Below are 12,043 nucleotides of genomic sequence, written 5' to 3'. Positions count from 1 at the left end.
TTACCCTTGCATGGTTGTGCAGTTTCTGGCCAGCTAAAGCCTTTGTCCGTTGTCGGTGAATAGCTTCTGCCAAAAAGAAAATGCAGAGAAGCAGCAGAAAAGGAAGAAAAAGACCAAGCTGGAGGGGAACATTTCTTCAAGGCCTGCAGGTTGAGACAAGCCCAGTGAATAGGAAAGCAAATGAATAGCAAAACAAATGGGGATGGTCAGAGCACAAGGAGCAGGGTGAATGGCTGCAGGGTCTCCCGTAACATCACATCAAGTCCCAGCTTGTTACAGGCAGAAAATGCTCACATAACTCCGTGTCCAGCATGCAGGAGTGTGGCAGACTTTCCCAGATCGGTGGTCTGGTCTGTGCCAGGTATTGCAGAAATATCTGATGTATGGCCCTAGCTGAGCCTGTGGAGAGAGGCAACCAAGCCTTGGACTGGGTAACTTGCTCTACCCCAGAGACCTGGGCAGTGCCAGGTGTTTCTGGTTAAATGCCAGCCCTCTGTGGGGCAGGAATCAATGATAAAATGGGGGAAAAAATAGAAACCCCACGGCTGCTGGGACAGAGGGAATGCTACTTAGGAGAAGAGACAGCAGCAGGGTCCAAGCAACCTAAGACCTTCCCCCTGTCTTACACCTCCCATACCATGGCACTTGATCTGGGAGCCTCCTGGGCATCAGAGCGGACCCAGATAAGCCAGTCTGGCGCCAAGGTCTTGTAGGTAAGGAATTCACCTCGCCCACTTCTTTTCTGCAGGGCACAGCAATGTGGATCCCCACCTCCTTCCTCCAGGCAGAGCTCAGATCCATCACAAGGCAGACATTCACCCTTTCCAGCGTGATAATGTTTTAAACACCCTTGTCTGATCTCTGTCCTGTACTTCAGAGCTACCAGCAGAGGAAGGCAGTAGATGATGATACTGAATTATCTCTGCCTCCTACACAGGCTGGGTTTTCTTAGGCAAAAAAAGCAATCAGGAGGTTTAAAAAAATATATGACTGAGAGCTTCTCATGGCTGGTGGTGTAAATGGAGATGCTCCCACACAGCCTTCTGTGGAAATCCACAATGGCAAGCTTTTGGGGGATGCTTCAACAGCTCAGATGCAGATAATCCCACATGAAGAAGGATGACTCTCACCCCTCACCCTTCTCTTTGGATCTGATAGCAGAACCAATGAGCTCCTGGTCCCCAGGCTTTGCCATGCCATCAGCACCAGCCCTGGCTCCAAAATTCAGAACTACGAGGGTACGAGGGCTCGGTGGGAGTGCAGCACAGCCCAGACTCAGCCTGGGTGCACAGGCCATCCCACTGGGATAATACTGAGAACTTGGCCAGACCCTGAACAGGGACACTGCAGCTTTTTGAAATAAAGTTAAGAAAATACTTAGCTCAGCACCTGACATAGTTAGCAACCAAAGCCTAACTCCCCACAATTTATCATGCTCAGAACTTAATCTTATCTGACCAAACATTTTTTAAACTGCACTTTTGTCAAATGACCTGTTTATACGAACCTAGAAGACACAGTCATTTGCTGCTCCAGTGATTTTCAATCTTTTCCCAATCTGTGGCCCCCTAAAACTTTCCCAGCACAGCACAACCCCCTGGTAAAGCATATGTAAGGCTACTACAGTAAGTTTACTACTCCTCTCAGTTGTTTTTCCAGGATCCTTCAGGAGTCTGTAGTCTCCTAGGACTCACTGAATACCTCTCCTGTCCTAAACGCACAAGAACTATCACATGAAACAAAGACAAGGCAGCCAAATTCCATCCTTTGCTCCCAGGCAAGGTCTCCCTGTGAGAGCCACGCCAGCGTCAAGCCCCGCAAAGGCATTTCCTGAGTGGGGGCCAGGTATTTGTCCTCATAAACCTCCCTAGTGACACTGATCCGCATCACCGCTGATGGCACAGTGCCGGTTTGCACCTTTGCAGCCCGGACACGTCACCTTGCCACCGATAACGTAATCTATTAACTACTGCATTTGATTTTCACAGCCAGATCCCGGCTGTTCCTCCTCGCCCACAGACTCAATGCGTTGCTTTATTGCTCAAACCCATACGCAGCAGGGCGTACGGGGACCTGCAGCTGTGGCTCGCTTGCTCCCAGCCCCACGGAGCGGAGAGTAGATACTCACTCCAGCCGTTCCTCCTCTTTTTTCCGCAGATCAAAGTCCCGTTGAACGACTTCCCAAACATGCTTGGCCTCTTCATCGGTTAGCTTGGAGAGGTCCAGCTTCCTCCCCATCTTGTCCTGGCGAGGGCTGGAGCCGATCCCGTTACTCGCCACCCCGCACGCTCGCTCTCCCGTACCCTGGGATGCTGACGGAGGGGGAAGAGCTCAGCCCCACCTCCGTGCTGCCCATGTAACCGGGCAGAGGCAGAGCTGCGGGCAGGCCAGCCGGCTCCTGGCAGCACCGCAGCCGGTCTGCCGGGCGAGCTTGCCCGCCGAGGCGGCCGGCGAGCAGGGCTGGCGCCGTGCCTATCGGCTGCCGGGACACCCCGCCATGCGGGCGGGCAGCCCTGCCTTCCCCCGGGGTCCTGCCCAGGGCTGCAGGCAGCTCCAGACCTCCTCCACCCGGCTGGGCTTAAAGGAGATCTTTACCCTCGGCGGAGCTGCCTGCTTTATGCAGGGTGTGTGGATCAAATGAAACCTTCGAGCGTCTCCCCGGGGAAGGCAGGCCACGGGTTTGGGAGGGGGCTGAGCATCCCCGGGCGGAGCTGTGCCTGCACACCCAGGGCAACCGGCTCCATCGCGGTGGGTCCCGACCCACCGTGACCCCCTGCTCCCCTGCTGCTCGCTCCCCCACTCTCCTCTGTGTCTGATCTTGTTAAACCTCTTTCCCCCCTCCCTGCTAACAGCTTTGTAAGGAAAAAAATCAATAGCGTCTGGCTTCCCCCCATCGGTACAACCACACCAGAGACCGGCCTCCCGCATTTGCTAACCACTCTCACAGCAATTCGGGAAGCTCAGCTTTGCTCATAGCAAACAGCTTAATTAGGACTCAGTGCTCCCCTCATTTACAGTTAGCAAGAAAAGATGGTTTGACAGGATTTCAAGAAAAATGCTAAAAACATCACATACCCAAAGGGATTTATATTGCAATAATCCAACTACCAAAGCTCTTCCCTTGCTCAGTAAAACACTCCCTGTGTGTCTAAGCAGGAATTCCCCAGACCTTGGATGTTAAAAGAAACCTGTTTCTCATCTTCATCAGAGCAAATATGAATGCTAACCACACTTTTTTTCCCCTGAGAGGTATCTAAGCAGGGAGACAAGACCGGAGAGAAAAACTATTCTGCCTGGTGGGACTAGCATCTCTGCTGCTCAGACACTGTGCTTGCCCACAGGTGCAGGGAATTATCCACCCCAGTAACACACTAGAAACAAAGATCAGATCAAAGTCTATGAACAAAGCCAGAAAAGGATTTTGAATCCAAACTTGGATTAATTTTGTGCAGAAAAGGTGATGATTACAGATGCAAGGCTGAGCCGGGATATCAGGAACGCATGATCTTCACTGGCAGCCAGAAATTGATTTCTAACTCCTCTTCCAGTAGAGATGCGGTCCTGGCAAAAGCAATTAATTTATTGGCAGGAGCCAGACATCAGTTGGGCTGACCCTTACGTAAGTGTATTTGAGAGCGCCCCGCTGCATCTGAACAGCAGAGCGGGTCAATAGATACTGATTAACATCACAAGGAGAGCCTGTTCCAGGGCCTGTGGGTACAACCATTGCCAGGAGCTCTAACGCTGGGGTTTGTGCTGCCCAGATCCGAATACTTTCTTCCCTGAAAGGATAAGGAGGTTGAATAACACCGGGGACATGTGGCCTGCTATGCAAGGAAAACATGAAGCGTGCAAGTGCTCAGCAGTGCCGACACCCCCAAAAAGCGCTGGCTTAGCCAGAGATCCACCACCTGGGAAACAGCCCAGCGCAGGTCCACAGAATAAATGTGAAGTATTATGTTGGCCTGGGAACTGTGTCTCTTTAGAGAAACTCTCCTCCCCCCGCGCCCCCCCCCCCCAGCTTGGTGGTGCATGCACCAGCAAAGACAAACTTTCTCCCCACTTCTCTTTCAAAGCAGTTTATTGAAATCTGTAGCAGTTCAGAACCAGCACCCACCAGCTTCCAGCAGTCCTCTGCTTTGATAAGGACAGTTACACCTGCCTGCCCTCAGCATTTTCCCCCATCATCCAACCACGAATAAAGGCCTCCAGATCTTATGAACTCATGCAGAAGAAAAAAAGCCCAACTCAGAGCCACTCACACAGACACTGTCGCGTGTTGTAGGGCCAGATGATGCTATATGAAGTTCAGCACGTGAAGTTCTCCTGTGCTGACCACATGTGCGTGTGTGAAGTGGAAGTTAGGAGCAGGGACTCAAAGGACAAGGTGAGTTATGTGTTTCCTACTAGCTGGAGGCTCAGCTGGACCTCAAGCCCAGTTGAGTTGGGGGTCCAGGCACCCTGGGTGCCAAAATGTGAGAGAAGTGCTACAAGCTAAGCCTCTCCTGGGAAACCAGGTATGGATGGAGCTCAGGCTGGATTTCTGATTTTCTGCCTTGCCAGATGATAAAAGAATGGGCTGCAGGGTATCTCCTTTAAGAGAAATTTCTGGGGAATCTTGTTTAAGAGAAACACGCCCTTCTAGATGCAGGGCCTCTCTTTTAAAATAATACTCACATAAGCTGTTATCTTTGCAGTTCTTGATAATCTTTTGTCAAACTGAACTGATATACATAACAAGTGGCCTGGACGTTCTCCAGTCATTCATTTTACAGTGTTTTTTCTGATAACTTACAGCTATACCTGATTTTCCAAATAGCTGTTCCCAGTGCTGCAGAGGGAAGACGTGCCTTAACGTGATTCCCATCACCCTGCATGTAAAGCCAGTGCTGGTGCATGCAGGCAGCTGCAACCAAAACAGACAGTCAAATGGCACTTGGGGATGCAGGAGAAGGACATGCTGTACTGCTTCTACCTTGCACAAGCGGTGCTTTGTGCTGGTGGATTGTCATGCTGGGGTGACTGCAGCATGACACAGTGGGTGCACCCACAGCATCAGAGGTGGGAAATAGGGCTTTGCAGGCAAGAACCAGCAGGCTCGTTGGGATAAGCTGCTGAAATGATGCCTGGGGGGGTGGGTTGATTTACAATGGCACCAGCTCCAGCTTTGCTCCTCATCCATGGATGACTCTAATGGGTATTTTGGCTCCCATCGGCATAGGGTCATCCCAAGCACCCAGCCGAGCTAGGGGAGTTTCCCAAAGCCAGATGGAGTCAGACGAGGAGCATCCACTAACAGCTCCAGCCCATCTCTAGCCACAGGCAGAGAAGACACAAGAGCCTTATTCACAGGAGCATAGCAAAAGCAGGGCAGCTCCGAACAAACAAGAAGGCAGCAAACATACTGCTGCTGACCCTAAAGAAGCCTTTGCTGCTGGCAGAGGTGATTTCACGGGTGCCTCTGCCTCTCCCACCATCCCCTTGCAGTCATATCTGAGTCATGAGATGTCTTAGGACTGTGATGGCATTCCTTCTCCCTTCAGCTTCATGGCAGTTTTACAAAGACCTTTTATCATTCCCATCATGCCGAAGCAGAACAAGCAGGACAGGGAAGGGGTGTACAATGCCACTGCTATTTCTGTATGTGACTCACAAGGGATTGTTAGGGGGTTTATCTATTAATATGACTGTTTAATTATGTTACGGCATGACCACATCTCATTTGGAATCACCCCAATGGCCTCTTTTAAAGAAAATGGCCATTCAACATTCAACATTAATTATCATGGACAACAATACTCTGACATCTGTTGCAATTAGGAAACTACTGTCATGGAAGACTTGAAAATAAAGTTTGTGGAGTATCAGTTGCAGGGTGGAAGCTGTAAGGACATTTTTCCTACCATGTGGACATCATGGAGCTTTAGTCTGGATGATGATGAGGTAGGGTATGTGATCTCTGCCTTCTCTTATCTACCCCAGTTTTTCTAATATGGATCTAATCACAGTTTTGATGGATTATGCCACAGGCCTACTGTCAATCTGAAATGAGAAGCATGCATCTTTGCATTGTTTACAGAGGACTATACACCAAAACCTGATCCAAGTTCACTGTACTGCCCTCATATTGCTCACAGCCCTATATTCCCATGTATCAGGTATTATTTCCACTTTCCCAACCTGTTTTCCCAACACAAGTGAGACTGAACCATTCCTATCCTGTTTCCAGCTTGCTTTCGCAAAGGAGTGAATGCCACCACCTCTATTCACTGATTAGTGCCTTCATGTGAGGAGAAACCCAGACACCTGCCTAACAAAAAGCTAACGGGGAGAGTTTTCACCAGAAATTAAGGTTTTTCACAGGAACTGCGTTTTCCCTAGCAAGCTAGGTGAGCTTGGTCCTATGGGAATACATAATTTGCAGTTATCAAAAATATAATTAAAGCATCTGCCTTTGGGCAGGTGGTAAAACACTTGGCAAAGGCCATCACCCTCTACGGCTTGCAGGAATTACCAAGGTAAACAGTAGCTGAACGCAAGTAAATTCTTACAAAGCCAACATGAATTCAAGGTCACTTCTGATACAGGCGTCTTAATGGATTATGTCCTATTGCAACCCAGCAGCAATGGATGAAAAGAAAGACCATTTTGGGCTACATCGACTGTGGAGACCACACAAATCCTACTAACAGTCTGGGAGATGAGATTTGAAAAACACTTTCAGGGTCAGCACCTGGCTCCCGCTAAAGTTCATCACCGACTTGAACACCGATGTAGGAGTTATGTCAGAGACCAACAGTTCAATACATCTTAAATACAAAATGCTGATGGATCGGGTCAAGAGTACTTTGACACTTCAAAGATTGAGATCTAGGGTAGAGAGAGAGGCCAGGCCATTCCCGCTTCTCTGCGGCTGATGGTGAGAACAGTGATCCCCTGTCCTTCCCAGTGCTCCACAAGAAGGCCAGACCAGATCACGAAGGTCAGGTTTCTGCCCTTTCCCTCTGGAGGCTACGTCCTAGTCTGTCTCGGAGGGCTGGGCTGTAACCCACTGTTCAAACACCCCCCATTGCAATAACCTAGAGTAGCTTGAGGACTCCTCAGTTGTCACTGGCAGAGGTGGAGGTGTTTGCAAACAGCTTAAACACAGCGTAAGCCACAGTAATCTTCTCTCAAGGCAGAGGATGAACCAGCTGCACCATTCTGGGATAGTCCCATCTAGTTTGCAGTAAAACGTAGAGCTTTTCACACCGTTCTGACAATGAAGTGGAAGTTTTGCTGCGGACATCAAACTCAAGCAATCCTAGCAAATGTCCAAGAGGGTCATCCTGACAATTTAATTTTTCCTCCTCCCTTTAAATCTTTAATTATGCTGTGCCTGGGATTTCAGCCTGCAGGCAGGACTTGGATTAACACTATCCATATGGAAAACAATGCTGTGAAAGGGGCTGGAGGCTTCACCAGTTACACTGGAAACAGCATCTATGAAGATGTGAAGATCAGAGTTATTGGGTAAAGGCACTAACTGGCTGTTCCTGTTCAGACAATTAGCAGGGTCAAAAATGAGACACACACAGTTTTAGAGAGCTAACTGCCTGAGAAATGAAGCAGCTTGTGCATGTCTAGGGTACTTGCTCCAGGCTGTCTGAAGGCACAGGCTGTCATTGCTGAACTCATTCCTGCTTTGCTAAAGCCCAGAGGGGTCTCTATCCTGGCAAGAAACTGATATCACTGCAAAGAGGAAACAGACCCCAAAAATCTGTCCTTTGCTACTGTCTGTCTGCTGAGAGATGATTTTGGGGGGACAGTGTAACGAAACAGATGATAACTGAAGACTCATCATGTCTAAAGGCCACCGAAGGCAAGATCCCAGACATCAGGAGAGATCCACAGGTATCAAAAAGAGGAAAAATTGAGCATAAAAGAAGTTTGGAAAAGGCTTCATAGCTGGGAATAGGGAAAGCAGGCCATTCCCACCCGAGGGAAACACCAAACCAGAAACTCTACTCGAGGTCTTGTTGACTGCCCACACAAGCAATCACAGCTGGCTTTTGCTTTTTAACTCACCCAAGACAGCGATCAGGACAAAGAACCAGGAAAGGGCTCAACAACTTCTGCGATGAAAGCCCCCAAGGTAGAAGACCCCAACGCAAACCCCACAGACTAGATCACAGCCTCCCCAAGGCTAGGCGGGATGGTTTCCACCCTGGAAATACCCATGTACCCAGAGTGCCCTTACCTCACAGAACAGGGGTTTGGGGTGCACAGGACCCAGGACTGCAGCTGGCTTGGGTTCTGCTTCCCAAGGGTTGCTCCTGGGCACCAGGAGTTGATCTCCTTTTGCCTTCGATATTTAAACACTGGAAACAGTAACCAAGCGGTTTCAAGTCCACAGAAAGAGCTATCTAACATGAAAATCCTAAAAGTCTAAACCCTTTTTACCCTAAAACCTTGTACACTATGCATTTTTCAGCCCCTTGAGGAGCATCATGTCGTGTGGCAGAGGGGTAGAGATAAGCTATCTTTGGCACCTGACCAGGAGGAAGACATGACTTTCTGAACTATTAAGCAGAAAATAAATGTATTTTACCCCTAAAGCCAGTGCTGGGGAGTGGGGCCAGAGCTTGGCTACTCATGACACCCCCAGAGAAGGCAGAGGGCCCATCACTGCTGCCGAAGAGCAGCTTAGCACCCCTCTGCCAACCATCTCGAGATGCTCCAATAAAAAAACTCTCCTTCCCTCACCCTATTAGCCTTGGTGTTGTTTTTTTTTTGGGGGGTGGTGGGGTGGGGTGGTGGTTTGTTTTCTTTTTTCTTTGTAGCAGCTGCAAGTTGTTCTGAGCTAATTCCTTAAGCCTGCACAGGCTCATCGTGCCTAAGTCATTGGCTGCAGGTATATGCCCATGTTGTGGGATGTTTCCAGACTATTGCTATCTTTAATTTCAATAAACACTGAAACAATTATCTTTTCCTCTGTTAGCTCCCAGTAACCTGCTGCAATGTGAGGCAGCACTTCAGCACTTCCAGACCTGCCCAGGTGTGCCCTGCTTGGGGGTGCCTCTGCCTTCACTCCGAGCAAGGGTGCGAAGCAGGAAGGCACATCTCAGGCTGCAGAAAGTTTGGGTAGGCATACAACTAGGCAGATGCAGGCATGGAAATGAAGGTGCAGATCCCAGGAGATGGACACCAAGGCTAAGGACAAACAGATGGGCAATGCTTTTGGCTTAGCTCCATGGCCTGCAGCTTCATGGATGTCCAGCCAAAACCCATCCTCTCCATGATACCGTGGCTTTTTTTACCACTGTCCATGCGACCTGCTGTGGCTTGGGTTTGGACTGACCAGCAGAGACCCTGAAGAAGCTCCCTGTGATGGTTTGCCCTCACAGGAGACCTGCTCAATGCTTGCCATCCAGCCCTGGGCACCTCCTGGCTGCAGGTGCCCTGGCAGCCATACCCACGCTGGTCTTCCCCTGCTCTTAGGCAGCACCCTTCTTTGCTCTCAAGCTTGGTGGCTTGAACACGAGACACGGGTTTTACTTTGAGCTGCAGCTTGCTTCTAGCCCACTGACCTGCCCTAGGATCTATTTTGAAGCTCCAGCTTCCAGGGGGCTTCCTAGTCCCTGCTGAAGTTGTCCCAGTGCTTCATTGCCCTCCTCGTTCAAAATGTGAGACACCTTCCAGCTGGAAAAGACAGAGCATGTTGCTTTTCTCCCCACCAGACATGACCCTGGAGGGGTGGGAAGGACTGGTGGGAGGCAGCCAGCAGCCTCAGCACCGTGCAAGCGCTCCCAGCAAGGTCGCCTGAGGAGAGCCTCGCTGGTCGATCCGCTCTCTAATGAGTTTCCATGCATTCATCCCTGCCCCGTACTGCCAGGGAGCACCATTATTCCCATTCTCTTTTGAACATGCTGGCTGCTGGCTCCCATTGCCTTGCTGGGACACGGGGGCCACTCGCCAGGGTTTGGAGCAGGCAGGGGGAGGGAAGGCAGAGTTGTGCTTCCAAATACAAAGAGGCTGCAGAAGGGAAGGGCGAGGATAGAATCCTTCTTGCAATTATCTGTTCCCTGAATCCAGAAAGCTCCTTGCATTACCTGGGTTTGGCACCATTGCCTGGGGTGATGGGGGGAAGGCAGGGTGCATTTCACAGCCCAGGCACCCGCCATCCCTGGGGATGCGACAGCCCGGAGGGCTGCTCCCTGCTGATCTAACAAGCTCTGATGAGCAGGTTCAAGCTAGGATCTGGCCTGCTGTGCTTCTCGTCACAGTTCCTGCTTGTCTGCTGCTCCAGGCCACGGAGCCAACACCAGCCCTTGTCCTTTTTCCATCGCTCACAGCCTATCGCTGTGGGCAACCATGCTGGGGTACTGCTTGTCCGGGTGGAGCGCCAGAGCCACTGGTGTCACTGTGGGATGCACACATATATATATATATGTATGATGCAGTAGTAGTACAACTTAGTGTCCTTGGAGATTTACCCACCCCTGAGGCTCCATGCTATGGGGCAGGGCTTTTTGGCTGGGGCAGGGGTGGCTGTGCTTGAACAGACCTCCCTGGGGCACAGGGGGATGCAAGCGATGCTGAGAGGCAACGCTGGGTTCTGCCTGCCCCTCCTGTATCTGCAAGCTTGCACTTGAGATTGCCAGCCTGCTGCAGCACAGGCCTGGTAGTGGAAATGTTGAGGGATGAAATCCTTCATCTAAGCATTGCCCGTGAAGCTCAGCAGCAGCTTTGCACCTAGGTCCCCAAGCTCAGATCCCAGCTTAGATCCTCTTAGCACCTCTACCATCCCAGCCAGGTGGGCAGGACAAGATGCCTTCCTTTCTGCCACATTTTAGGTGCCTCCTAGCCTGTGAAATGCCAGCCACATCTCCAAAGCCTCTGCAAGGTTTGCCACATCTCCCTGCCTAACCACCGGCTACCCTTCCCCATTCCCCACCCCTTCCCCATCCCCAGCTCGGCAGAGGTATGACAGAGCTGGCGACTTGCACGGCACCAGGCAGGCGATGGAAGTGAGCTGGTATGAAACACCCCCGCAGCAAAGCTCTCTAAACCACACAAACTACCCGTGACACACTGGCTCTGCAGGATACAGCTCATCTCTCTTGGCCACTGGAGATGCTCAGATAAGTCATCTGCTTATCAATATCCTCTTGTTACACCCAGTAATAAATGCACATAAGCTGCTTTTCTTTTCCTCCAGCCGTTGAGGCAGGCTAGGCGAGCAAGCTGGAGGGGAAACCAGAAGCCTGGCTGTGTTTTTGTGTGGTTTTGGGCAAGTCATATGAGTCCTGTCCCTCTGCATCTGAGCTGCCAAGGCCGCTTTGCCCTGGGAATAACAGTGATGATGAAAGCGGGCTGGCGCAGGAAAGGCGTTTGTGGCATGGTTTGAAATGGCAGCCTGGGGATTTTCTTTCAGAGAGAGGTGGCAAAACTGAAGTATCTAACTTCTGGTGGCTTGAAGCAGGCATGACTTGCTCTGTCTGAAGAGGGCAGCTTTTATACTTTGAGAAGTACTTTGGCTGGAGAGGTAAAGGATGGTCTGTGGGACACGATGGAGTTGGCAGACTACAACACGGATAACTCCGGACTTGAGAAGCACTACTAAGGCAGTGAGCAGCAGGAGAGGCAAAGCTGTCTTGCCAGGGTCCTTGGATTGGTAGGAAAAGGGAAACTTTTTAGCTTACCCCAGCCAGAAAGCGTGTTCCACTTCATAAAAGAAAAATCACTTTCCGTGCATCTGTAGCTGTGGCTTCCCCTAGCTGGCATTTCTGATAAAGCCCCAGCCAGAGCCATGCTCACTTCCTTGCAACTTTTTCTGGTGTAATTCAGATTTCACCCTGGGGTGCACCCAGGTCCAGGGGCATCACGGGTACCCAGGGTCAGAAGGGCCCCTCTGACCAGCTCTGGGTAAAGGGAGGTAACCCCACATGGGTGCACCAGTCAAAATATGACCAGCCTCCTGTCCTTGCTTGCTTTGCAAGCTCTTAACAACAAAAGCATCGTGCTGCACATTGCTCTACTCAGCATGTCCTTTCTAGGCACC

The 12,043-nt window shown here is 50.6% G+C and overlaps 1 protein-coding gene across 2 annotated transcripts in view; it reads right to left on the bottom strand.

Annotated features, from left to right (window-relative positions):
- MLPH (melanophilin) overlaps positions 1-2,589 on the bottom strand; it is a 29,032-nt gene extending 26,443 nt beyond the window's left edge. Inside the window, exon 1 of one of the 2 annotated variants that reach the window (XM_055813018.1) lies at positions 2,129-2,589. In XM_055813018.1, coding sequence (XP_055668993.1) covers positions 2,129-2,238 — 110 coding nt within the window. In that variant the 5' untranslated portion in view covers positions 2,239-2,589. The remainder of the gene's footprint in view (positions 1-2,128) is intronic. The other variant, XM_055813017.1, reaches the window with a different exon arrangement.
- Positions 2,590-12,043: the final 9,454 nt, after the last annotated feature.

The sequence above is a fragment of the Falco peregrinus genome, chromosome 8 (assembly GCF_023634155.1).
Source record: "Falco peregrinus isolate bFalPer1 chromosome 8, bFalPer1.pri, whole genome shotgun sequence".
Classification (NCBI taxonomy): Eukaryota; Metazoa; Chordata; class Aves; order Falconiformes; family Falconidae; genus Falco; species Falco peregrinus.
Note: the sequence above shows the minus strand (reverse complement) of the source record. Positions and strands in the feature narration are given on the sequence as shown.